At 53.9% G+C, this 27086-nt stretch overlaps 1 protein-coding gene across 2 annotated transcripts; it reads left to right on the top strand.

Annotated features, from left to right (window-relative positions):
* On the top strand, positions 1 to 22402 carry MYH7 (myosin heavy chain 7). 2 transcript variants are annotated; one of them, XM_006932746.5, is made up of 40 exons: positions 1 to 108; positions 1501 to 1554; positions 2020 to 2228; positions 2522 to 2665; positions 2962 to 3118; positions 3299 to 3326; positions 3927 to 4035; positions 4119 to 4211; positions 4315 to 4378; positions 4703 to 4801; positions 5036 to 5139; positions 5787 to 5925; positions 6028 to 6146; positions 6260 to 6409; positions 6674 to 6844; positions 7427 to 7736; positions 8021 to 8088; positions 8443 to 8530; positions 9434 to 9551; positions 9697 to 9820; positions 10086 to 10222; positions 10464 to 10719; positions 11341 to 11583; positions 11733 to 11909; positions 12699 to 12844; positions 13953 to 14043; positions 14745 to 15134; positions 15348 to 15474; positions 15670 to 15788; positions 16715 to 16911; positions 17495 to 17678; positions 17859 to 18024; positions 18162 to 18286; positions 18895 to 19203; positions 19425 to 19628; positions 19752 to 19877; positions 20081 to 20356; positions 21319 to 21414; positions 21537 to 21671; positions 22266 to 22402. In XM_006932746.5, the coding sequence occupies exons 3-40, from the start codon at positions 2028 to 2030 to the stop codon at positions 22281 to 22283; spliced, it is 5808 nt and encodes a 1935-aa protein (XP_006932808.1). In that variant the 5' UTR covers positions 1 to 108; positions 1501 to 1554; positions 2020 to 2027; the 3' UTR covers positions 22284 to 22402. The 2 variants fall into 2 exon arrangements, with proteins under 2 accessions (XP_006932808.1, XP_011281445.1); XM_011283143.4 differs by having other exon boundaries at positions 31 to 108; positions 2004 to 2228.
* The last annotated feature ends 4684 nt before the right edge of the window (positions 22403 to 27086 follow it).

Raw genomic sequence — 27086 nt, 5'->3', positions numbered from 1 at the left:
CTGGGTGCAGGTGGGGGTGGGGGTGCCTGCTGCCTGATATATACAGCCCCTGACCAGGTCAAGCTCCACGGCTCTCCCCTGTGCTCTGTCTTTCCTTGCTGCTCTCAGGTAGGAGCGCCAAGCAGGAGGCCTTCCTCTGGGATAAGGGGGCCCCAGTTTCAGGAAGGGGCTCCTCTAGGAACAGCAAGCTGCATGCAGGGCTTCATGCAGCGTACAGGTCTGATCATTGAGCACACATGTGCAGGTCTAAACATCAGTGTAGGTGCCCTGGGAGTGGGAGGGCTCATGTGTTGGGAGTGTGTGTGGATGTCTATATCTGAACATATGGGACCAGAATGCATTATGCATTAAAGGTGTGCACGCGCGCGTGTGTGTGTGTGTGCGTGCGTGCGTGCATGTTTTGTGTACAAGCATGCAGTCTCAATGCATGGTGAGGGAGGGTATGTACCTTATTGCCTAATTAAGATACAAAAACATCAAGTGGGAGACATGTTTATGATCACGCCTGAGGATAGCTGGTCCATTTGAGGGGAGGGAGAAGAGGATGGCAGAGAAGAATTACTGAGGAAGCACATATGCTTCAAAGCTAGTTCTATGGGGTCCGTAATGAGTGACTACCTATATCCATGCACATGGAGGTGCTTGTGTGCACATTCAGAAGTCGAGACTGCTACAGCATGTGTACACCCTGCAAAAGGAGCTCATAGGCGTGTGGTGTGCCTGACCCAAGTGTTTGTATACTTGAGAATGTACAGTGATATGGGCTTATTTATACTGGACACATACTTAACATGTGTGTCTGTTGCCCAGGCATGATGGCACAGTGGGAGGGAAGTATGTGCCGAGGTAGAGGAAGGAAGCGTGTCTGTATGAGGCATGTGTGTGAGCAGCAGGCATATGTGTTCATCAGAGGACATATGGAGAGCATTTGGCTGTGTGATGGGTGTGCCTATGAGAGGATGCCCACAAGGGTCTCCTCTCTGAGAGGGTCTACCAAGACTGACAATCAAATGGGAACAGAATGGAAGAGAACTAGATTTAGTCATGAGACATGGGGCTAAAGGCCTGGCTCCACCACTAAATAGTTGTGTGTTCTTTGACAAGAAAGCCCCTTAACCTTGCTTTCTTCATCTGTAGAACAGGGTGAAGACCGAGTAACAGAGTGTGCATAAAAATGCTTTGTAGACTGTAAAGGACTGAACAGATGCGAGCATTAGTTGTTTCTCAGGTGGCTCAAAGAAGGCAAGTTTCACTAGATGAGTATAGGCAAGGGAAAGACCATCTTCAGGTGGGAGGAGGATGAATGGACATCAGGAAACTGTCAGAACTATTGCCCAGGAGAAAGGGCAACAGTGTTTGGAAAGCCAGACAGAGGACAGGACCAGAGAAGCTGGCCACCACTCCCCACCTGTTTTCAGACCTAGGGGAGGGGCAGGTGCTGAGGGGCAGAGCCAGAGAGCAGCAGGGAGATGGTCCTGACACAGCCTTCCCTCTTTCCAGGTCCCCTGCAGGCTTGAGCCCCTTTCATCTAGTACACACATTCGAGAAACCAAGGTAAGGAAAGCGGAAGATGGAGTGTGGGGGAATCTGGGAAGATTGGCCATGACAGCCCCAAAGCCAGGCATGGGACTCTGTTTCTGCCTTGCCTTGGGGTGTATGTCTTGGTAACCAAGAGCTCCTTGCCTGTGACTAGAGAGGAGGTGCCAAGGAGGGACAAAGATAAGAGATGGATGGAGTTAACTTTCTGCTCCCAGGAGAAGCCCAGAACACTCCTCCTTCCTCTAGGAGAGCCCCAAGCTGAACAAAAGTTAGCCTCCCTTTCTGCCTGACAGGTTTGCTAGGCTATTATGTGGTTGAGGGATAAGCTCAGGGAACCAGGGACTCACAGTGAACCCCCTGACTCATGAGTACGGTGCTAGGCTCTGGGGCTCCCACTGAAACAGATAACCCAGGGAAGGGAGTGGAGGGTGGGCGGACAGGAGGGCAGCCAGCATCTTCTCCAGCTCCCACCCACTGCAGGCACAGCCATGGTGGATGCGGAGATGGCCGCCTTTGGGGCCGCCGCCCCCTTCCTGCGAAAGTCAGAGAAGGAGCGGCTGGAAGCCCAGACCCGACCTTTTGACCTCAAGAAGGATGTCTTCGTGCCTGATGACAAAGAGGAGTTCGTCAAGGCCAAAATTGTGTCTCGAGAGGGTGGCAAAGTCACTGCTGAGACTGAGCATGGCAAGGTGGGCAGCAGGGCTGGTATGAGTGGCCCTCCTGGACTCCTCCCATAGCTGGGGTACACAGAGAGGGTTGCCACCAGGACCCACCCCATGCAGACCTGAGGACAGTCCGATTTCCCCTTCCTCTGGGCAGGGATCCACACCTGCCAAATAGCCCTTCTCCTTCCCAACATCCTGTCTGTCTTCTCTATGATCACCGGTGCTTCTCTCTTGAACACCACTGTCCTAGAACTCACCTGACTCCTTTCTGGGAGGAGGTAGGGCTGACCGTACGGCCTGCATGTGGACTGTTGCAGACGGTGACCGTGAAGGAGGACCAGGTGATGCAGCAGAACCCACCCAAGTTTGACAAGATCGAGGACATGGCCATGCTGACCTTCCTGCACGAACCTGCCGTGCTCTACAACCTCAAGGAGCGCTATGCCTCTTGGATGATCTACGTGAGTGAGCCCTCCAGGACATCCTCTGAATCTAGTAGCTTCCTGGTCTGCACAGGCCTGACTCCTGGAACCCCAGGTTTCTGTTCTTTGTGTGCAGCCATTACAGCACTCTATCTGGGCCCCTGCCTCCCTGGTTCAGTTCTAATACCGCCCCCCCCAGGCTGGGATTACTCAGATTTAGTGCTTTCATAGATTTTCCTTTCTCCTCTTCCCCTCCTGGAATGGTTCTCTAACTCTGAAATCTGCCATCCTCCCCTCTTCATCGCCAAAAACTCAACCCTCCTTTTCTACCCTAGACCTACTCGGGCCTCTTCTGTGTCACCGTCAATCCCTACAAGTGGCTGCCGGTATACAATGCAGAGGTGGTGGCTGCCTACCGGGGCAAGAAGAGGAGCGAGGCGCCGCCCCACATCTTCTCCATCTCTGACAACGCCTATCAGTACATGCTGACAGGTGACAGGCCTTGACTGGAGGGTTTTCTGGGGAACCCCATGGGAGGGAATGGGCCTATTGGTTTGGGCCACTGGGAGATGCCTGGAGAGAGGCAGGGAGGTGGGGTGGTAGGGTGGGTGGATGCCAGGCAAAAGCATCCTGTGTGGCTCCTGATTTTTCCTCCCCACTTTCTTCCAACAGACAGAGAAAACCAGTCCATCCTGATCACGTGAGTGTACCTCCTACCCTGGTCCCTTCCAGAACCTCCCTGACCCCAGCCCCCATCAGGGACCCCAGATCCCATCAAGGACCCGCCATTCTCTTTTCCCTCTACCTTCATGCCAGCTCTTCTTTCTCCAGTGACTTTTACCTTTGCCTTTGCTCCCCTGCTTCCTTTCTGCTTCCCACTCCTGTGGCAGTTTTCCTCTCTCCTTCCCTTCACTCTCTCTCCTCCAACTCATGGCTCTCTTATCCATAAGCCCAGCGTCACTGTATCTTCTTCCCCTCCACACTTTCTTTCATCTTTCCCCATTCTGCCACGCCCACCGCCCCCCATTCTTTTCCAAAATGGCCCAGGCCCATTGCCTCATGTTGACCTTGCCTATCTAAGACCAGCAAACCCGGCATTTTCCTGTCATCCTTCCTGGTGCTCTCCCTGACACCATGCGTGTCGGAGTACAGCTGTGTGCTTGGGATGCACGTTACCCGGAAGCTCCTGCTTCAGGGCTCCCACTGTCGAGTAGGACCAGACATTCTTTCCTGACTTGAGGCCTGTTTGTCTCAAGCAGTATCTGTTCATTGCCTAATGAGCCCCTGCCTCTCCCGACAGTGGGGAATCTGGGGCAGGAAAGACTGTCAACACCAAGAGGGTCATCCAGTACTTCGCTGTCATTGCCGCCATTGGGGATCGCAGCAAGAAGGAGCAGACCCCAGGGAAGGTAGGCCTGTTGTCCTCCACGGGCCTGCACTGCAAAAAGGGAAGGGGAGACCTCTCACCAGCCATCCTTCCTGACCTCTGCAGGGCACTCTGGAGGACCAGATCATCCAGGCCAATCCTGCCCTGGAGGCCTTTGGCAATGCCAAGACAGTCCGGAATGACAACTCCTCCCGCTTTGTGAGTGGTCCCTGACCTTGCGTTTGGGACTTGGGCTGGTGAAGGGATGGTGTCAAACATGGGCCTGGCCTCCACTCATCACCACTCTCCTCCATCTCTCTAGGGGAAATTCATTCGAATCCATTTTGGGGCGACCGGAAAGTTGGCGTCTGCAGACATAGAGACCTGTGAGTGCCGTGAATCTGCTAGGACTCAGCTTGAGCTCACCCTCATTCTAGTCATCATGATCCCAACCTGTCTCTCTCCTCTCTCTGTCTGCCTGCCTTTCTGTCTCTGTCTCTTTTGTGTTTCTAGGTCTATATATTTGTCTCTCTCTGAGACTCCCTCTGGTCTTTCTCCACCTCTGTCTCTGAATGTCTGTATGGGAACCTCTCTCTTTGTCTCTCCCTTTCCCTCTGCCTTTTACTTGCTATGCTTACCATTCATTTCCCTCTATTTCCTTGCACCTAAATCCCAACATTTCTCTTTTTTGTTCCCATTACTGTTCACAGACCTTCTGGAAAAATCCAGAGTTATTTTCCAGTTGAAAGCGGAGAGAGACTATCACATTTTCTACCAAATCCTGTCTAACAAAAAGCCCGAGCTGCTGGGTGAGTCAGAGCTACCAACCGAGACCAACTATCTCCATGGCAACCTGGTCCCCTCTGCTTGAGGCTGCTTGCTAGCATGGCCTGGGTTTATGGCACTGCTGGATTCAGTTCTGTGGGATGTGGGACCACATTAAGCCTTGTCATGTGCTTTCCTGCGAGTCCTGTGCTGTGGTAGGCAGCCACAGCGAGAGCCAGGGGGTTGTGCCTCATCCTAACCACATCTTTTCTTCCCAGACATGCTGCTGATCACCAACAACCCCTATGATTATGCATTCATCTCCCAAGGAGAGACCACTGTGGCCTCCATTGATGACGCTGAAGAGCTCATGGCCACTGATGTAAGTGTGTGAGAACCTGGTTGAGAGGTGAGGGGACAGGCAGTAAGGGGTAAATGAGGCCAGTTCAATGGCTCAGTAGGAGAGTTGAGACACTGTCTATCTCTTATTCAAAGTGGTATGGCCCTCCCCATGGGGCAGAACAAGCATTACGACCACTATGTGTTGGGAAATAGGTGTGATGAGACAGTGGTGGCCAGTATTTGATGTTCAAGCAAAAAAGGGTTGAACACCATGAGACAGAGAAGCAGACAAGACAAGAAGCAAGGCATCACCCAGGGAAGAGGGGTAGGTCATGCAGTCACCATGGGGCTGGGGCAGGCTGTTAGGTGAAGACCAGAGATAGGTATAAATGGTTCCAGCAGGGAAGCAAGTATAGGGCCCAGATGAAGGACAAAAGTAGAAATCATGAGTGGGTAAACAAGGCAGCTCCAGAGGACAGTTGTGACCACAGATGCCAGATCTGGGGCAGTATGCACACCATCTTGCTCTTGTACTGCCCATCTTGGTGTTGGAGTTTCCTACCGGGTATGGGAGTATCAGAAGCCACAAGGATTCAGGAAAGAAGTTCTGTCTCCAACTGAAGCGGGATCTCATTTACGTACCATACTTCCTATTCCGGGGTCCACCAATATGGGATTTGCCTACAGAATGCCTTTGATGTGCTGGGCTTCACTTCAGAGGAGAAGAACTCCATGTACAAGCTGACGGGTGCCATCATGCACTTTGGAAACATGAAGTTCAAACAGAAGCAGCGAGAGGAGCAGGCTGAGCCAGACGGCACTGAAGGTAGGAGTCTGGATGCTGGAGGGCAGCTGTGGAGTCACTGAGGGCCACATCTGTAGAGGAGTCAACCCTTTACCAACTTGGCTGCCTGCCCTCTCCTTTCAGAGGCTGACAAATCTGCCTACCTCATGGGGCTCAACTCAGCTGACCTGCTCAAGGGGCTGTGCCACCCTCGAGTGAAAGTGGGCAACGAATATGTCACCAAGGGGCAGAATGTCCAGCAGGTGGGTCATCTTTAGGAGATAAATGGGGAGGGTGATGGCATGCTGCACTGGGGGCTTTGGAATTCACTGTCCCCACTAACTCTGCTCATCTGGGTCTCTCCCTTACCTTCCAGGTGGCATATGCCACCGGGGCACTGGCCAAGGCAGTGTACGAGAAGATGTTCAACTGGATGGTGACACGGATCAATGCCACCCTGGAGACCAAGCAGCCACGTCAATACTTCATAGGGGTCCTGGACATCGCCGGCTTCGAGATCTTCGATGTGAGTTGGGGGAGCCTGGGTGTGGGGGGAACAGTAACTCACTCATTCGCACCTGTGACCATCATGGCCAGGAGTGGGAAAGGCGGTGGGGCTCAGCGGTGATAAACACATCATCCTGTTTTCCAGTGGGGGCTCCCTCTCCCTGGCCTGACAGAGGAGGGGTCCGGCCACACTCCTAACTGGGCTGGGGCACAGGCCAGGGCTGACCCCACTGTCCTCTCAGACCCCTGCCTGCCTGACCCGCTCCACCCCTGCCCCCCGCAGTTCAACAGCTTTGAGCAGCTGTGCATCAACTTCACCAACGAGAAGCTGCAGCAGTTCTTCAACCACCACATGTTCGTGCTGGAGCAGGAGGAGTACAAGAAGGAAGGCATCGAGTGGGAGTTCATCGACTTTGGCATGGACCTGCAGGCCTGCATCGACCTCATTGAGAAGGTGCTGCCTCCACCTGCTGCCTAAACTACCCACTCACGCCCTACATGAATGCCCCAGACAAAATGGCAGCCCCTCTCTCTGCTGGGGAACATGATCTCGATCCCAAGCCCTAGTTTCCAGAGTCCTGTGTTGTCCTGACCACCCAGGACAGGATGGCACAGGAGAGCCGAGGTCCCAGGGGCTTGAGAATGGACACAGGGAGGACAGGCAGCTCCAGGAAAGCCTCTCATATCAGTATGTTTAAAAGCCCTGGTTTAACCTGGTTTGAGCACGGGGCAGGGAAAAACAATGTATCTGTTTTCAACCCCAACATCTTAGGGATCTGGGCAACGCAGTGGTGTGTAAAGCACCTAGAGTATTCACATTCCCAGACTTTCACAAATGTCCCTCTGAAATCACACAAAGTCTTCCACCTTGGGAAAGCTTGAACAGGTGCAAGTTTGTAAATAACTGTACTGAAAGCTGAACCTGATACCTTAACACCCAAAAGAGGCATCACCATAAACAAATATTGACCTTAGAGTAGGATCTATCTGCATCTGCATGAAGCATGCTCAACGATGTTTTTCCCTCGACCCTCAGCCCATGGGCATCATGTCCATCCTGGAGGAGGAATGCATGTTCCCCAAGGCCACTGATATGACCTTCAAGGCCAAGCTGTATGACAACCACCTGGGCAAGTCCAACAACTTCCAGAAGCCACGCAACATTAAGGGGAAGCCGGAAGCCCACTTCTCCCTGATCCATTACGCCGGCACCGTGGACTACAACATCCTGGGCTGGCTGCAGAAGAACAAAGACCCACTCAACGAGACGGTGGTGGCCTTGTACCAGAAGTCCTCCCTCAAGATGCTCAGTAACCTGTTTGCCAACTATGCGGGCGCTGATGCACGTAAGTAGAGACTGGGACTCTGGGGACTACAAAGCAGCGTTTCTGACCTGGTTCTGAGACAGGTTCGTTGCACATTCCACCACTTTTGTGTCAGGTTTGCTCCCAAGGGGTACAGGATCAGTGAGATAGAATGGGGGTGGAAAGGCAGAGGCCCCCATAGTGAAGACCCTCACCTCGTGGCCAAATGCTTGCAAAGACATAAAGAGAGCCTGTGATTGTCCACCCCCCAACTCTGGCCTCCCACATGTCCACTCAGGCCCCTTTCTTTGACTCTCCTTCCACAGCTGTTGATAAAGGCAAAGGCAAAGCCAAGAAAGGCTCATCCTTTCAGACTGTGTCAGCTCTGCACAGGGTGAGTCTGTGAGCCCAGCCCCCACCCAGCTAGGCTCCCCAGCACCCACCAGCCCTGCTCCTTCCTGCCTTTCCACCCCTGACTCCCCTGTCTCCTCCTTCCCTTGTGACCTCTTTCCTTCTTTGTCTTTCTTTCTCTCCATTCTCTCCCCCTTTGTGGGCTGCCCTCTCCTCTCCTCTTCTCCCATCTCAATATCTCCCTTTCCCTCTGGTCTCGGGCTGTCCCCTCCTCCATGTCCTCCCCAACATTTCTTCATTCTCTCCGTCTTTCTTTCCCTTCCCTCCTCTCCTCTCCCTTCCCTACATCCCTCTCCTTCACTTGCATTACTTTTCCCTCCTGCACTTTGGGCCACAGGAAAATCTGAACAAGCTGATGACCAACTTGCGCTCTACACATCCCCACTTCGTGCGTTGCATCATTCCCAATGAGACAAAGTCTCCAGGTGAGCCCCAGAACTTGCCACTGCTGGCCACATGCCCCAGGCCCCAGGGACAGGGCCTCCTAAGCCATCTCCTAATCCCCCACAATGGTGGTTTCCAAATGACACTCTCCTCCCATCCCCTATGAGATAGTAGACTACTCCCACCCACCCCCATTTCCTTGCATTTGCAGTGTGATTCGGGGGCCATGTAATGCACTTAAATGGGCATCGCCTCATGTCATGCAGCCCCCAAGTGAGACATTTAGAGATTGCTTACCCTTTTTTGACTGATTAGGAGTTGGAGTCTCAGGGGCCTGGATTCAAGGCTTGGCTAACTCTGCTCTGGTCAGCTTAGTGACCTTGGTGAAGTCTCTTAAACTCTCTGGGCTTAACTCCTCTGGGATTAATTTCTTCTCTAGAAAATGGGATATATTTGCCCTGGCTACCACCTATGATAATAAACACAATATAAAATACAGAATGTGAAAGTCTTTTGGTTACTCTTAAGAGTATAGCTAGGAAGGGGCGCCTGGTTAAGCAGTCGGCTAAGCATCTGACTTCGGCTCAGGTCATGATCTTGCGGTCTGTGAGTTGGAGCCCCACATCAGTCTCTGTGCTGACAGCTCAGAGCCTGGAGCCTGCTTCAGATTCTGTGTCTCCCTCTCTCTCTGCCCCTCTCCTGCTTACACTCTGTCTTTCTCTCTCTCTCTCAAAAATAAACAAAACATTTAAAAAAAATTTGTTAATAAAAAAAGAGTATAGCTACGAACAAAATGAAAAAAAAAAAAAAAGGACCACTTTCCATTATTAAATGACTTGCTAAGGTTACGGACTAGTGAGTGACAGAGCGAGGATCAGAGCCCAGAACTTCTGGCTTGGTCCAGTACTCTCTCTACACCTTCCTCCCCCCATCTCCTGCTGCAGGAGTGATAGACAACCCCCTGGTCATGCACCAGCTGCGCTGTAACGGTGTGCTGGAGGGCATCCGCATCTGCAGGAAGGGCTTCCCCAACCGCATCCTCTACGGGGACTTCAGGCAGAGGTGGGTACAGGGTCTCCCGGAGCTCAGGAAACAGGGGGAGCCTGGACAGACCTGGTGGGGAGGGGAGTCCACAGGTGGCCCTGAATACTGTGGGCAGAGCAGGTCAGCACAGAATGTGGGTGACTCTGGGCACCTCCCTCTCCAGGTATCGCATCCTGAATCCAGCGGCCATCCCCGAGGGCCAATTCATTGACAGCAGGAAAGGGGCAGAGAAGCTGCTGGGCTCCCTAGACATTGACCACAATCAGTACAAGTTCGGCCATACCAAGGTAAGGGAAGGGAGGAGACAAGCTGGTTACAGAAAGACTTCTCTCGTCCTTTGGCTTCTCACCTCGTACCTCCTTCCCTTTGACCAATCATCTTAGGACCATCTCTGAACGGCATGCTTCCTTCCCTGTGAACCCTCCAGCACCACCCCCATCCCAGCTCTAGCTGCCATTGACCTCTTCCCTCCAGTTCTTTCCTAGGGTGTCACCCTCCTTAAAAGAACCCTCTCTTCTTTCTCCTCCTGGCCCACCCACCCCTCGCCCACAGGTGTTCTTCAAGGCTGGGCTACTGGGGCTGCTGGAGGAGATGCGTGACGAGAGGCTGAGCCGCATCATCACCCGCATCCAGGCCCAGTCCCGGGGTGTGCTCTCCAGAATGGAGTACAAGAAGCTGCTGGAACGCAGGTGAGAGCTTCAGAAGGAGGCTCCTGACCGTCTAAGGCCAGGCTGGTTCAGGGGCAGTGTCAGGAGAAAGCTCACTGAAATTTCAAGCAAGCAGACCAGCAGGAGGGGCTCCTACAGACCCAGGGTGGGCTTCACAGCCAGAGCGGCATAGAGGAAGGAAGGGCCATTACTTATGAGTCAGGGCCTTAGGACAGGAAGGAGAGAGGGGACTCTCTCACCACCCCTTGCTGGGCCCCTGCAGAGACTCCCTGCTGATAATCCAGTGGAACATTCGGGCCTTCATGGGGGTCAAGAACTGGCCCTGGATGAAGCTCTACTTCAAGATCAAGCCACTGCTGAAGAGCGCAGAGACAGAGAAGGAGATGGCCACCATGAAGGAGGAGTTTGCGCGCATCAAAGAGGCGCTGGAGAAGTCAGAGGCTCGCCGCAAGGAACTGGAGGAGAAGATGGTGTCCCTGCTGCAGGAGAAGAATGACCTCCAGCTCCAAGTGCAGGCGGTGAGGCTCCTGGGCCTTTGCTAGCTTGCCTGCCCTGCTCAGCCAACATCTTCCACACACCCTGTACTTCCCCGCCTGGGGCTCACCTTCTCCTCTCATAGGCACAGGATTCTAGGGTCAATACTTCAAACACCTCCAAGGAGGTCCCTCCAGAGAATGAATGGGAAGGGGAAAAGAACTACCTTTTAAAAACAGACTTTCCACCTGGATTCAGCCTGGATCCACAGCTTAATAATTTTTTGACCCTGAGCAAACCACATGTTATCTTTGAGTCTCAATGATCTCATCTCTGGATGGGGGATAAAGCTGCCCATCTCACTAGGTTGTAAATATGTGAAGTGCTGGCATCAGCAAATGTAGTGTCTTCCCTTCAGTGGAGTAGACCAGAGGAAGAAGGCCAACTAAAGAGACTTCTGATTCCCTTCCTCTCTACTTCCATCCCCCAATGTTCCCATCATATTGTCCTGAAATTCTTCCCTTCCTCATTCTTCTGAGGTTTCTCTCAGCTGGGATATCCTGGAGCTCCCCTCCTACAGTGAAGGCTGAGCCTCTCCCTCCCTGCATCTGTTAGGGCAGCCACCCCACCCACTGATCAGCCTCCCCTCTGTGCCTTGTCCTCAGGAACAAGACAACCTGGCTGATGCAGAGGAACGCTGTGACCAGCTGATCAAGAACAAGATCCAGCTGGAGGCCAAGGTGAAGGAGATGACAGAGAGGCTGGAGGACGAGGAGGAGATGAATGCAGAGCTCACTGCCAAGAAGCGCAAGCTGGAAGATGAGTGCTCTGAGCTCAAAAGGGACATTGATGACCTGGAGCTGACACTGGCCAAGGTGGAGAAGGAGAAGCATGCAACAGAGAACAAGGTGAGGGCAGCTTCTTCTGGCTCCAGCCCAGGTCTCCTCAGGATTCCCAAACCACAAGGTGGTCCTGGTCCTTGGCATTGGGCATCCCCATAGACATCTCCAGGCTGGTGACCTGTGACCCTAAAGGGGATGGGGGTCTTGGTTGGCAGGTGAAGAACCTGACAGAGGAAATGGCTGGGCTAGATGAGATCATCGCCAAGCTGACCAAGGAAAAGAAGGCTCTGCAGGAGGCCCACCAGCAAGCCCTAGATGACCTTCAGGCCGAGGAGGACAAGGTCAACACCCTGACCAAGGCCAAAGTCAAGCTGGAGCAGCAGGTGGACGATGTAAGTAGATTGTCACAGGGCCTAGATATACCATGTCCATGTCCATGTGTATTTGTGTGTGTATGTTTAGAAGGATGGGATTGGAGAGTATTCCCTCCCCTGATAACTTTCTAAAAAGGAGCTGGGGAATAGCAAAGGGGAAGGGTGATCAATTATGAGTTATCCATTTCATCCTACTGATATGATCAACAGTAGAGATGGGCTTCCTTTTCTCGATTTAGGGTCAAGCCTTTATATCTCTACCTTCAACCATAGGATTAGAGAGATATCACATAAAAACGTGATACATTTCTTTGGGAAATTTGTGAGACTCCTCAAGGAGGATCTTTGGACCTCTAATATTTTAGGCAGGATCTGGTCCTCAGTGATCATTGTTTTGCAGATAGTTCTCTGTGCATATGTCAATGGGATCACTTATCACCCCATGTTATCATTACTGAAGTATCTGTCTCAGCCCTAAGACCAAAAGCTGCCTTTAGGTAGAACTTGGATTTATTCAGGGTTGTGTCTAAAATGCCTAGCACAGGTCTGCAGAAGCTCACGGGATGCTGAATGAATGAAGGCAGCTTTGGGGTTTCAGCACACAGCCATTCATTAAATCATTTATCAAATGGTTACTGAGCATCCCTCTATACCAGGCACTCTCCCAGTCCTCTCGTCCACTCTGGGGAAGCTTTTCCAAGTCCTGGACATTTCTTAGGATTCCCTAACCCTGGAGTGACTGAGCTTCCAAATCACCAAATCAGGACGATTGGTCTTACGGGGCACACTGGTCCTTCTCTCCACCAGCTGGAGGGGTCCCTGGAGCAGGAGAAGAAGGTGCGTATGGACCTGGAGCGAGCAAAGCGGAAGCTGGAGGGCGACCTGAAGCTGACCCAGGAGAGCATCATGGACCTGGAGAACGACAAGCAGCAGCTGGACGAGCGGCTGAAAAAGTAGCGTGCTCCCCTCCCTGGTGCCCTTCCTCCCCCTCAGCTCAGCGGACTGTTCTGCCCATAACAGTACATGCTGCCCCAAGACACCCGCCCTCAGAACCCCACGCAGCCTCCATCAGTGGCTACAAAACTGTGGGCAGAGGCCTCCAGGAAGAGGGCCTTCCTCCCCCAGACACGTGTAGCCAGGCCCCGCAGTCCTCCCTGGCAAAAACTTGAACTTGGATCCCTCAAACCTTTTCTGCCTGTTGGGGAGTGAAGAGATGGAAAATAACAGCTCACCTCCTTTTTCACACAAGTCTCTTTGGAGACCAGTTGCTTAACACTGAGGAAGGTTCCACACAAAAGCCTCTCAGGAAAGGCTTTTCAGGTCCTTCACAGAGAACCTGGAGGACCACAGAGAAACGGGTCAGCTGCCACACTTGAGCAGTGCAGGGTCCTATGAACTTGTGGATCCAATCCTTATTGCAAATTCTACCAAAATGTATAGATCCACTTTCCACACTTGGGAAACTGAACCTGCAGGATGTGTTTGGACAATCAAGGATCTTATGGTGCTTTAGGGTCAGGATTTCGAAAGGCTCTGAGAGTTATCATGATTATATCCTCATTGGGCTTGCTTCTGTTCAGGAATCTTTACACTTCTCCAGACGCAGCATTTGTTGAATGAACTAATGACTATATCCCATGGACCCTCAAACCACCTTCTAAGAATGGTATTTTGAGGCCCACTTTACCAAAGCAGAAATGAAGGTTCAGAAAGGTTAACCAAAGGGTCTAAAGTAACAGTAACAGAATTAAAGGCCATCAGAGCAAAAAGGGGCCTTTGAAACCATCTCATCCAATGTCTCATTCTACAGAACCACAGAGAGGAAGTCCCACAGAGCCCAGGTCTTGTCACTTCACCTGCAGTGCTCTGCCAATTACATTTCTTGTTGGACTTCAGCCCTTCAGCATGTGTTACATTTTCAGGGACTCTACATCAGCCCCAGACGCTATTTTTCTAGTGAAATCCTGCTCTTCATTTTTTGTATTACCATTTCCAACCACTGGTGGGCCCTCCAGGTGCCCAACCAACCTTCCTCACCTTACCCTCCCCGCTCCTCTACAGGAAGGACTTTGAACTGAATGCCCTCAATGCCAGGATTGAGGATGAGCAGGCCCTCGGCAGCCAGTTGCAGAAGAAGCTCAAAGAGCTTCAGGTGAGGTGTGGGATGCCTAGGCTGGAGTCCCTGGGCTGGCTGCCGGCCTCCTCGACCCCCTCCTCCAGGATGTCCTCCCCAGCATTACAGGCACTTGCTATGTGTCCATGAGGGGAGATGCTGAGCTACCCCAGCATACCCATGAAGCACCCCTTGGAGGGGCTGGGATGACATAGGAAGAGACCTTGAAAAGGTCACAGGTGTAGGAGGCAGAAATCCTGGCTTCCTGTCTCAACTCTGGCTTAGCTGGTGACCGCGGGGAGCCCACTCCAGATCTCTGAGTCTCTGTGTCTCTCCTGTTACCAATGGCTTTTAAGTCCCTTTAGCCCTGACAATCTTTGACTTCTATTCTTACCCTAGAGAAGACACCATGTTAGGTCTTTAGATAAACATGGCTCTCTCATTCTAAATTTTTGATAGTTTTGCTCCTAAACTGCTTAAAATATCCCTAGAACATAAGTTTCTTTGTCCCTCTTAAAGTGTGAGCTTCAACCCCCTGTCCTTCCAACAGACAATGTATAATGTTCGGGACTGAAGGAGGGCTAGCTCAGCAGCCAAAACATCTTCCCTAAATCTTTTATTTCCACCTCTCTGCTGATAAAACTGAACTGACTTGCTATTCCAGACAGGCCAGGAATGTTCTGGAGCCCTGGGGTGGGGTCTGCAGGCGGTGGGTCTGAGCTTTCTGTGTCCCGGCCCAGGCTCGCATCGAGGAGCTGGAGGAGGAGCTGGAGGCTGAGCGCACCGCCAGGGCCAAGGTGGAGAAGCTGCGCTCAGACCTGTCCCGGGAGCTGGAGGAGATCAGCGAGCGGCTGGAAGAGGCCGGCGGGGCCACGTCCGTGCAGATCGAGATGAACAAGAAGCGCGAGGCCGAGTTCCAGAAGATGAGGCGGGACCTGGAGGAGGCCACGCTGCAGCACGAGGCCACGGCGGCGGCCCTGCGCAAGAAGCACGCCGACAGCGTGGCCGAGCTGGGCGAGCAGATCGACAACCTGCAGCGTGTGAAGCAGAAGCTGGAGAAGGAGAAGAGCGAGTTCAAGCTGGAGCTGGATGATGTCACCTCCAACATGGAGCAGATCATCAAGGCCAAGGTGGGCTGCCCGCTCACCCTCCTTGCACCCAATTCCCTCCACCCACCTTCACTTTCTGTGCATGTCTCCTCTCTTCTCTGATGGTCCAGTTTCCCACCTCTCTTCTTCCACCCTGTTCTCCCATCCTCTCCCTACCATGCCTCTCCTCTTCACTTCTGTACATGCACCCTTACAACCCTTCATCCACCGTATCCACTCCCCTTCCTCCCTCAGGCTAACCTGGAGAAGATGTGCCGGACCCTGGAAGACCAGATGAATGAGCACCGAAGCAAGGCCGAGGAGACCCAGCGTTCTGTCAATGACCTCACCAGCCAGCGGGCCAAGCTACAGACTGAGAATGGTAAGTCCCTCTCCACCTCCCCCATTTCTAATCCACCCAGCTTTAGGGAGACACTGACATACGTGTACACACACACACACACACACACACACACACACACACACCTCCAAAGAGTGGGGCCTAACAGTTAAGGGAAGGGTTGGGGAGAGAGGTGACTGACCTTCCGGAGTTGAGTGTGCCTGGGTTCTTCTCCAGGTGAGCTGTCTCGGCAGCTGGATGAGAAGGAGGCACTGATCTCCCAGCTGACCCGAGGCAAGCTCACCTACACCCAGCAGCTGGAGGACCTCAAGAGGCAGCTGGAGGAGGAAGTTAAGGTGAGGCCGAGACTCAGGCCACTAGGTCCAGGCAGGGAGCAAGCAGGTCCCAAGAATGAGGCTTGCTGTTTTTCACTGTTCTCCCATTTTCCAAAAGGAATAATAGCCCAGAGCCTACCACATGCTTCCTAAATCTATTGCCCAGGCTGAGGCCCTCTGCCTGTCTGTTGCCATCTCTGGAGGAAGAGGGGCATGGGATAAGGATGCCTGGGTTGGGGAAAGTGAGGCAGAGAAGAGGAAATAAACTAGGGAGGAATGATTGTCTTGGCTGGGCACAAGTATGGGATGAAGGAACAGTACAAATAGGTCTTGGGATTAGGAGGGCAATCTGAAAACTAGAGAAAGAAACTAGGGGCACCTGGGTGGCTCAGTTGGTTAAGTGCCTGACTTCAGCTCAGGTCACAACCTTGTGGTTTGTGGGTTTGAGCCCCATGTCAGTCTCTGTGCTGACAGCTCAGAGCCTAGAACCTACTTCAGATTCTGTGTCTCCCTCTCTCTCTGCCCCTCTCCAGCTCTGTCTCTCTCTTAAAAATAAACATTTTTTAAAAAATTAAAGAAAAGGGGTGGGGGAGAATATGACTTTTTTAAAAAGGCCAGGGCTTCCATCGTGACCTGTCCCTTAGAGCTTGGTAATCTTGGGGGAACCACCTAACCTCTTTGAGCCCCCATAAATGAGGATGAGGTCAATAATGCCTGCTGCAGTGAAGAGCAAGGAGTGGTGGGCATGACACATTGTGTGAACTGTACAATACTATATGGACACGCTTTGTTATTAGTCCTCAGTAGACTTTTCCGGGCCCATGGGGGATTTAGAAATAGGTGAGGTCCTGGGGAGGATGGAGAAACTAGGGTGAGCATGTGGGCGCTGTCTGGGGTTGTACTTTGGAGAAAGCTGAGCCCACTTTCCGGTGCCCACCCCTCCCCAGGCGAAGAACGCCCTGGCCCACGCACTGCAGTCAGCCCGACACGACTGTGACCTGCTGCGGGAGCAGTACGAGGAGGAGACGGAGGCCAAGGCTGAGTTGCAGCGCGTCCTGTCCAAGGCCAACTCGGAGGTGGCCCAGTGGAGGACCAAGTATGAGACAGATGCCATCCAGAGGACAGAGGAGCTTGAAGAAGCCAAGTGAGTCCTGGGTGGCCTGCCTCTCACTGAGGCCCCTCTGCAGGCAGGACACGACCTTGCCCAGACCTGGGAAGATTCTGCACCTTGGGATAGACGTTTGGCCAGGTTTTGACAACACAGGAGAACTCTGTCTGGGGGCCCCCCACTTCTTTCTCCTCTCAGGGAAGCTTTTTGCTCGCGTTATGTTTCTCATCCGAATATAAGACGAACAAAAGGTTTGTCTGAGGGCAGAGTGCTCCCACCTGGGGCAGGGTGCTGTGGTGAGATGGGGGATGCGGCGGGGGGGGGGGTGTTGTAGTAGCCCATGCGTCCTCCAAGTCTGCAGCATAGAGGCTGGCCCAGGGTCAGGGGAGACCACCTGGAAGGCCCTCTTGGGTTCTGTGGGTCTTCACAACCTGCCACCAAGACCCTCTGCCTGCCCGCCTCTCAGCCTCCTGGGGCCTGTCCTCAGCTTTTCCAACAATGCTTCTGAATTTTCAAGGATTGTTTTCTAGAACACTCACGTTGTTTCCCCTTGTCCAAATCTATACCCTCCATCTTCCCCACCCTCTCCCATCTGCCACACCCCCACTGCCCCGGGCAGGAAGAAGCTGGCCCAGCGGCTGCAGGACGCCGAGGAGGCCGTGGAGGCCGTCAACGCCAAGTGCTCATCCCTGGAGAAGACCAAGCACCGACTGCAGAATGAGATCGAGGACCTGATGGTGGATGTGGAGCGCTCCAATGCAGCCGCCGCAGCCCTGGACAAGAAGCAGAGGAATTTCGACAAGGTGGGCCCGAGCTGGAGGCCGCAGCCAGGGGCGGAGCAGGGAGGCCAACGTCACCGTGAAGACTGGGACCTCCTCCTTGAGGGCAGGGGAGGAGGCTGAGCCCAGCCCAGGGACCTGGGCAGGCCCTGGAGCGGGGCTGGGGCGGGGCTGGGGGCCACGCAGTGAGCCAGGTCCCCGCAGATCCTGGCCGAGTGGAAGCAGAAGTATGAGGAGTCGCAGTCAGAGCTGGAGTCCTCGCAGAAGGAGGCGCGCTCCCTCAGCACAGAGCTCTTCAAGCTCAAGAATGCCTACGAGGAGTCCCTGGAGCACCTGGAGACCTTCAAGCGGGAGAACAAAAACCTTCAGGGTGCGCTAGGGCCTGAGAGACGACGGAGGGGCGGGGGGGTAGTGTCCACATGTGGTGCCACCTAGGGGCTCCAAGATGTGTGCTCCACATTTTGGACCACAGCAGCCCCCAGCTGAGTGGCCCCGTTGCTTCCACAGAGGAGATCTCCGACCTCACTGAGCAGCTGGGTTCCAGTGGAAAAACCATCCATGAGCTGGAGAAAGTCCGCAAGCAGCTGGAAGCTGAGAAGCTAGAGCTGCAGTCAGCCCTGGAAGAGGCTGAGGTGTGTGTGTGTGCCAGGTGGCACGGGGTTGGGGGCGGGGGGGAGCCGAGCCCTAGGCTGTGGTCACTGTTCTCATCCCCCTGTTGTCTGTTTTGTTCACTGTTCCATCCTTAGAGCCTAGAACAGTGCCTGGTACATAACAGCCACTCAACAAACATTGTGGAATGAATGAATGAATGAATGAATGAATGAATGAATGAGTGAATGGACAGGTCACTCTGTTCCTTCACACAAACATTTTACCCATTACATCTTAGTCAAGATTTCCCATTTCCACTCCCCTCTCCTTTCCGCCTCTGCCTTCCACTTCAGCATTTTTTTACATTCTGAGCCTGATTGCGGTCGGTTTCCTTGGCAACACCTTTCCTTTCATTTTCCTCTTTGTCTTCACAGCTCGCTCTCCTCTGTGAGGGTCTGAATCACCTTCTCTTAAGCCTTTTTTTTTTCTTTTAAATTCGCTTTTCTTCTCCCTCCTTCTGCTTCTTTGACTTAACCACTTAATACCACTCTTGAACTCACTTTGTATCCATGATTCATGGACAGACCCCTGCCTATGGCCCTGTGCCCTGACTGTCTGCCTTGGACCCTCTCTCCCCCCCCTCTCCCAGGCCTCCCTGGAGCATGAGGAGGGCAAGATCCTCCGGGCCCAGCTGGAGTTCAACCAGATCAAGGCAGAGATCGAGCGGAAGCTGGCAGAGAAGGACGAGGAGATGGAGCAGGCCAAGCGCAACCACCTGCGGGTGGTGGACTCGCTGCAGACCTCCCTGGATGCAGAGACACGCAGCCGCAACGAGGCCCTGCGGGTGAAGAAGAAGATGGAGGGCGACCTCAATGAGATGGAGATCCAGCTGAGCCATGCCAATCGCATGGCCGCTGAGGCCCAGAAGCAAGTCAAGGGTCTCCAGAGCTTGCTGAAGGTACATGGAGACTCCTGATGCAGGAAGTCACCTTACTCAGAGACAGACTGGCCTCCATGTGGCCAAGTTGGTGGTGATGTCCCCTGGCCACTGCAGAGACATCTCACAGGCCCTCCTGACCCACCACATTGGGCTCCGCACCGGCATCCATCCTAGTGTAACAGCCTTCCGATGGGCCCAGAGGCCAGCCGCTCTCTCATGCCCACCCTCCTGATCTGCAGGACACCCAGATCCAGCTGGACGACGCAGTCCGTGCCAACGACGACCTGAAGGAGAACATCGCCATCGTGGAGCGGCGTAACAACCTGCTGCAGGCTGAGCTGGAGGAGCTGCGGGCCGTGGTGGAGCAGACGGAGCGGTCTCGGAAGCTGGCGGAGCAGGAGCTGATCGAGACCAGCGAGCGGGTGCAGCTGCTGCACTCCCAGGTGAGCAACTCCCCTGGGCATTCCTGGAGGGAAGCACGGGCTGGCCGGACTTCAGCACGTGAGGTTTGGAAGCCACCCATGAATGCTCAGTACTTTTCATGCTCTGCCCACCTTGGTCCTCAGAACACCAGCCTCATCAACCAGAAGAAGAAGATGGATGCAGACCTGTCCCAGCTTCAGACTGAAGTGGAGGAGGCCGTGCAGGAGTGCAGGAACGCCGAGGAGAAGGCCAAGAAGGCCATCACGGATGTGAGTCACTGCTCCCCTTCCTGCCCCCGCTAAAGACATGGGGCCCTGGGTCCAGGCCAGGCCACTGTGCCGTGGCAAGTTGACTCTGTAGCTGCGTGAGTCTGAGGGCCTCGGGAAACAAACGCCACGATGGGAAAAAGGTGATCCTCAAGGGACAAGAGGCCCTGGGCCTCTGTTCTTTTACACGTGTCTCCCGTCCCCAGGCTGCCATGATGGCAGAGGAGCTGAAGAAGGAGCAGGACACCAGCGCCCACCTGGAGCGCATGAAGAAGAACATGGAGCAGACCATCAAGGACCTGCAGCACAGGCTGGATGAGGCCGAGCAGATCGCCCTCAAGGGCGGCAAGAAGCAGCTGCAGAAGCTGGAGGCCCGGGTGCGGGAGCTGGAGAATGAGCTGGAGGCCGAGCAGAAGCGCAACGCGGAGTCGGTCAAGGGCATGAGGAAGAGTGAGCGCCGCATCAAGGAGCTCACCTACCAGGTGTGGGCGTGGGGGCTGCTCTGCGGCTGGACCCTCTGCACCGTGACCTGAAGCCAGGGACACACCACCACGAGGGATGAAGTGCTCTCTCGTAGCCTCCTCCAGGACAAGGAGTGGGAATGCAGCCCCTGGCTGCCCCATTTCCACCCTGCCTAGCTGTCTTCTACCCGAACTGTCCCCTGGCTAGAGTTCAGCCTCTGAGCCCCCTGGCCTAGGAGCTCTACCTCCAACCTTCACCCTCCACCTGTCCCCTGGGGACAACACTGAGAGCTCCAGACAGAGCTCACCCAATGCAGATTACCAGAAAGCAAATATGTTGCCAAATTCTGGTTGGGTGCCATGACCACCAAAATACACCAAAAATACACCAAAGTCATTCAACAAACCTCAGAATTTTTTGTTTACCTATACCTTTCCATTATGTTTTCTAGAATCAGACTCCTAATTAGATTTTGTTTTTGCTCTAATCCAAAAAGTTACCATCTCTCTATACACACATCATGCTGGGTTCTAGAGCAGGAGAGTTTTTCACCACGGGGCCCCAGGACCCCTAAGGTCCTGCTCCTCAGAACAGTGCACACACATGAGCTTGTGCACAATTTCAGGAGTCCCAGCAGCTCCCTAGATGCTCTCCTGGCACAAACCATTAAAAAATTATAATTTTTATGGTGAAAAAATTATTTTTACCATAATTTTAAAAATAATTTTAAAAATAATTTAATTAATTTAATTTAATTATTTAATATTTTAATTTAATTAGTTACTTTTTAAATTTAATTATTAAATTAAATAATTTTTTACCATAAAAATTATAAAGAGAGTGCAAGTGTTTGTTGGGGATCAGAACGTAGAATCGGGTGAGGATGCTACATTCGGGGTAACGACCACGGCGGGAGAGGGGTGCGCTGCCTCCAATGAGTGTGCCCTCCTCACTCCTAACCCTGCCCCCCCACGACCCCCAGACGGAGGAAGACAGGAAGAACCTCCTGAGGCTACAGGACCTGGTGGACAAGTTGCAGCTGAAGGTCAAGGCCTACAAGCGCCAGGCCGAGGAGGCGGTGAGTAGCTCTGCTAGGGGCCTGAGGGAGGAACATTGCTGAGCCAGTCCTCCACGCTGGGAGGCTGAAAGAATCTCTGGCCTCCCCTCACCTCATCCTCCCCCCCTTCAAACCCCCTGCAGGAGGAACAGGCCAACACCAACCTGTCCAAGTTCCGCAAGGTGCAGCACGAGCTGGATGAGGCAGAGGAGCGGGCGGACATCGCCGAGTCCCAGGTCAACAAGCTGCGGGCCAAGAGCCGCGACATCGGCACCAAGGTGGGTCCCTCCTCTGGGCCCCACTAGTCACCGCATGTCAGCACACCTGACAACATCAGCGTCCCCCAGACAGAGCCCCCTCACATCAGGGATGCTTCCTTTTCATTCATTCCCCACAACTGAACCATGAAGCCACAGAGGGTGAGGTAATGCCATCCTCTGTGATTTCTAAGATTCTTCCAACTCCAACTTTCAATGATTTTGTGAATCCCAGCCCTAAGGTGGTCAGCAACCCTAGTAGGTGCCAATTTGTATATACCCACTGTGTCTATGTCTCAATTCAACTGCTGGCCTTCTCTTGTTTTCCACCTAGTTTAGGTCTACAGCCTTGTAACTCAGTCCTAAAATGGACATCCCAGAGGACCCCTTTGTCCTTGCCCAGGCTTATTCCCTCTGGCCTCTCAGAGCACTGCCCTCCAGCCCTCACTCCTCCACACCAGCCCTTAAGACACATCCCTCACATGGGGGCCTCCCTCAGGCCCACAGCAGTCCTCTACCCCATCAGGTGCCCCGTCTCCCCTTTGTTTTCTGTGCCCATGCCTGCCCAACCCCCACCTCCCCATAGCTAATTTGGACTTTGTTTCCTTTCACAAGGGCTTGAATGAGGAATAGCTTTGCCACATCTTCTTGATCTGCCCAGTCCCGAGGGTGCTGACGAAGCCCCCAGTTCCAGAGTCTATATAGCAGCCCCTTTGGATGAAGCAGAATAAAGCTATTTTCTTTGAAGCCAATATCTTGCCTTCAGACTCTTCTTCAAAGCCTGCCAGCCATGGGGACATGAACGGGGTCAGGGGGATGGGGGGTGGGAATCCAGGAGAGGAGGGGCGGCTTTATACACAGCCCAAGGAGGCCTTCCTGGAAAACTGTGAGTCTCTGAGCATCCTTGGTGCAGGACTGACCCAGACGCTCCCCTTCGCCTCCTTCTCAGCAGGTGACACCTCTCCTCCCAGTCCTCTCCCTGGCCCAGAGACCCTCAGGGTTAAGGGAAATTTAGGAAAACCTTTAAGTCTTGCCTAGAGCAGGCAGAGCCCATCAGCTATGGACTTATATCCCAGCTGATTGACACTACCCCCCACCACCCCTAACAGCACCAGGCCTGAGCCTCCAGGAGGAGGTTTAGTGTGTAGGGGTACCCTCTGATGTGTGGGGTAGTGACTTCTAAGTCCCAGTCTACAGCAGGTCTCTGAGAGGGCACACGGACTCATGGCTGTAGCCCATCAACCTTACAGATGCAGCCACCTCTGTCTCTAAGCAACCTAAGGCCAGGGCGCCTTCCTCATCACAGTCAGAACTGTACCCTGGGCCCACCCTCCTCTCCTCCTCTCCTCCTCTTATCTTCCTCCTATCCCTCTCTCTCCACAGCACTTCTTTCTTCTCCTTCACTTCTTCTTGCTGTATCTTCCTTTCCCAAGATCCTCTTCACCTTGCTTGCCGGAAGATGGAGGATCTTTGGCCCATTTATGGCCAGCCATGTGGAGGGGAGGCAGACAGATAAGGGACTGTGGAGAGGAGAGTCCCAAGTGAGCAGGACTCTGGGGAGGGGAGGGTGGGCGGCCAGAGGGCTCGGGAGTGGAGAAAGGAGCAAGCCTCTCCCCAACTAAACAAGCCTGGCCCCCTGGAGTCACTGCCACACCTGGGCTGCTTAGAGAAGGCCTGGGCCTATGGGTCACAGCATCTTGCAAGGAATGGGGCAGTCAGCCACCCACTGGGAACCCCAGAAGGCCTGGCTAGCCCTGGACTGAATCTCCTGCACCTTACCACACAGCCATCCCAGCCAGGCTCCTGGTCACCCCTACTCTGAGCAGCCAGAAAGAAGGCCTACCCCAGGAAGAATCAGAGAATAGGAGGACAGGGAAGCAGGGAGAAAGGGGATAGGGAAGGAAAAAGGAAAGAACTGAGGAGGGTGACAGACATCAGAGAGAGTGGGGAGACTCAAGAAATCGAGGGGGCAGAGGACCAGGGGAACCAACAAAGAAAAAATACAAGTAGTGAGGAGGCCTTCACAGGTTCCCACCCTTCTCCTTGAGGCCCCCTCCATTCACCTGCCCTAGGACCACCTGGGAACAATGAGGAGATTGGTAGAGAAAAGGGAGATGCAGGGACACCCTGAGGACATAAGCTCCCAGAGCAGAGAAGAGAGGCTGGAGACACAGTGGAGACCACATGGTGGACAGCAGCAGAGCCTGGCAGCCAGCAGTAGGAGGAGAGAGAGGAGGAGGGGGCTGATGGGTGGGAGAGCAGAAGGGCAGGGTGGGCCTTGAAGACAGATGCTGCAAGAGCTGAGGGAGGTGACACTGAGCAAGGGAAGAAATCCGGGTCACCTTCAGATGTGAGGTAAATCAGCAAGGCCAGGAATAGTGACATTAGAGAGGGGTGGACAAAGACCTCGGAGTGAGACGTGGAAGCAGAGAAGAGACAGGCAGAGGGTGAGCGGAGGTCGAGCTGAGAGAAAGCAGAGACTCTTGGAAATGCAGGCCTGGCAGACTCCAAGTTGGGCAGAAACCTGGCGCCAGGCAGAACCTGAGGCCAGGTCCAACTTTGACACAGGGAACCAGGCAGAGGGAAAGGGAGGTCAGACAGAGACAGACGGAGATCCAAGGAGCCAGGCACAGGGAGGTGACCGGGTGTCCCTCACCTGTGGCAGGAGCCTCCATCGCATGCCCTTGTGCTCCAGGACTTCCAGCACAATGAAGAGCTCTGTAGGAGGCAGATGAGGGAGGATGGAGTACAGGGATGGATGTGAGAGCCTGGGGCTAGGTGGGGACCTATCAGGAAGGAAGAGGAGGGCAAATGGACCAGACAGGGGGGCAGAGCCCTGGAATCAACTTAACCTCTTCCCTCTTCCTCCTTCCATTGGAGACAGTGGGCGCTGTCAGCCTACCCTTCACCCGTCACCTCTACTGAGTCTGGCCTGCTCAGGACACAGGGTTCCCTGAGGACAAAGCCTAGTCTTTGTCAGCTGGACCTGACCCAGCCTGACCTGGTGTTCTTAGTCCCTTATCACATCCCCAGGGCAGTGGGAACCAGGCAGTGACGCATTGGGCTAACCCCCCAGCTTGCACACTGGGGCCTCAAGTGACCTAGAGCTGGGAACAGGTGGCCTGCGTCCCTTGGGGGTAACATTTTGGTGTATGTACCTGCAGGAGATGTGGATGTGGAGTTGACTTAGGTCACTCCCAAGGACACTAGGTATAGGGTATAAGTCCTATGGAGATGGGTGTGTATCCCTGAGTCTAATAATGGGGGCAGTGGAGGGTCCTAGGGAGTTGTGGATCTCGCAGGAGAAACCAAATATTCAATGGACACCTCTCCTACCCGGAGAAACTGACCCTTGTCTGTCCTACCCACCTCCACACTCTAGAGCTATATTGAGAGGTGACAGTAGATGGGGTGGGAGGGGGGAGCTGGGAGAGTGTTCCTGCGTGTGAGGGTGTGGGGGAAAGCCAGAGCAGGGGAGTCTGGCTTTGTTTCCTGAACACAATGTCCACTTAATCATAACAGGCACGGCCTGCTGAAGACCTGACACCTACTGCCTCTGAGAGGGGGCATCACTGGAGGACAGGGTGGGGGCCCTTGAGGGCCTGGGATTTGGGATGCCCACAAAGAAGGGCATTGTGAGTATGAGCCCCAGGACAGTTGGGGGGGGACACCAGAATTCTCCCTGGGGAGAGGAGGACAGACGACAGAGCCCCTCTCCCCGCCCCCCCCCACCGCCACCCCCACCCCCTGGAATGTAGAGCCTGGGGCCCAGCTGGTGTAAATCCCTGGGCCTGCCAGGCGCCCCAGCCAGCCTCAGCAGCACCTGCACCCTCTGGCAGCCCAGAAAGGCGGAAGGGAGCAGCCCCCCACCCCCACCCCTCCTCCCTCAGGCGCTGGGATTAATGCCTCCTGTCTCTCCCCACCCCCTCCCTGCCCCACACCAGGACCAGAGGGTGGCAGTGGAGGGTAAAACTTCTGCGTGTGAATGTGGGTGTGCAAATGTGTGTGTTGGTGTGCACAACAGCAAGTAGGAAAATCTGCGATCATAAGGATGTAAAATGTGAAAAATCTGCACGTGTGTGGCTAAGAATGCACATGGGTGTGTGGTGGTCAAGTGAATGTGTGAGGGTACTGGACTGTAGATCTGAGTGCAAATCTGCTATGGTGGCGTGGGAAAATTCCCTCTTCTTTGAGAGGATAGCTGGTGGCCACCATATCAGAAGCATCAGGGGAGGGGCTGGGCAGCTTCAGATGTGTCCCCAAAGCAGTACAGCCTCAAGTCTCCAGGAGGACACCTGCCTGGAGACTTGAGGAACAGAAGGAAACCAGGTACTGCATTTGTGCAGAGAAAGAGCAGCACAGACGTTTGTTTCCTGATAAAAGGAAACTGAGTCGTGGAGCTGGGCAGCAGATTCCTTTTCTTGGGCATCATGGCTCCAGCTCCCAGCCCCTGGCACTGTGGGACTGTAGGTCAGAGAGGGTGGGGAGATGCTCCTAGCCCGGGGCTGTGTGAGGACAGGCCAGGGTGGAAATGGGTAGGAGGGAGGGGAGCCCATGTCTGGGGGGCAGGGGACAAGCATCTGGCCTGCAGGAGAAGGTGACTCTTGCCCAGTGTGCTCAACTCACTCTTCAGGTTAAAAATAACCAAGGTAAGGGCCTGGCGGGCAGGGGCGGTTGTGTGAGAAAGTCCTGTCTTCCTGCTATCTGCCCATCAGTTCTTTGGAGGGAAGGAATGTGCCCAAGGACTAAAAAAAGGCCCTGGAGCCAGAGGGGCTAGGGCGACAGACCTTTCATGGGCAAATCTAGAGGCCCTGCTGTCCTCCTGTCACCTCCAGAGCCAAGGGATCAAGAGAGGAGGAGCTGGAAGGCGAGAGAGGTGGGAGGGAGGGTCCCTCCGGAAGGACTCCAAATTTAGGCAAGGGGTGGGGGCAGCGGGATATAAAGGAGATGGCTCCCGAGGACAGACAGACCTACTCCTCTGAACCAGGTAAGAGGCTCTTTGGGGGCCTTCGTGGTCAACCCTCAGAGCTCCCCCCCCTTGAGGGACTCTGCCTCCTCAGGGAGTGGGGTGCAGGTTGGTCAGAGGCCCAAGGGTTCTGCTAGAACTGCCTCACTCCAACCCCTGGGAGTTCCCACGGACTGAGGGGGAGGTTCCAAGGGAAAAGCCCCAAACCTCTTTTTCCCTCTGACCTGCATTTCTTTCCCTGCTTCTGTTATCTACTTTCCATATTCTCCATGCTCTGTCTTCATCCTGATCCCTCCTTGGATGGCTTTTATTTTGTCCTTCCTCTTTGTCAATACTTGTCACTATGGTCCTTCTTTGTCTGTCCCCTTTGTCTTTTCTTCCTGTCTGTGTGTTCTCATCTCCTTATCTCTCTTTGTTTCCAAGTCTGATTCATCCTCCACCCCTGGCACTTTCACTAACACTGTGTCCTT

This window comes from Felis catus, chromosome B3 (genome assembly GCF_018350175.1).
Source record: "Felis catus isolate Fca126 chromosome B3, F.catus_Fca126_mat1.0, whole genome shotgun sequence".
Classification (NCBI taxonomy): Eukaryota; Metazoa; Chordata; class Mammalia; order Carnivora; family Felidae; genus Felis; species Felis catus.
Note: the sequence above shows the minus strand (reverse complement) of the source record. Positions and strands in the feature narration are given on the sequence as shown.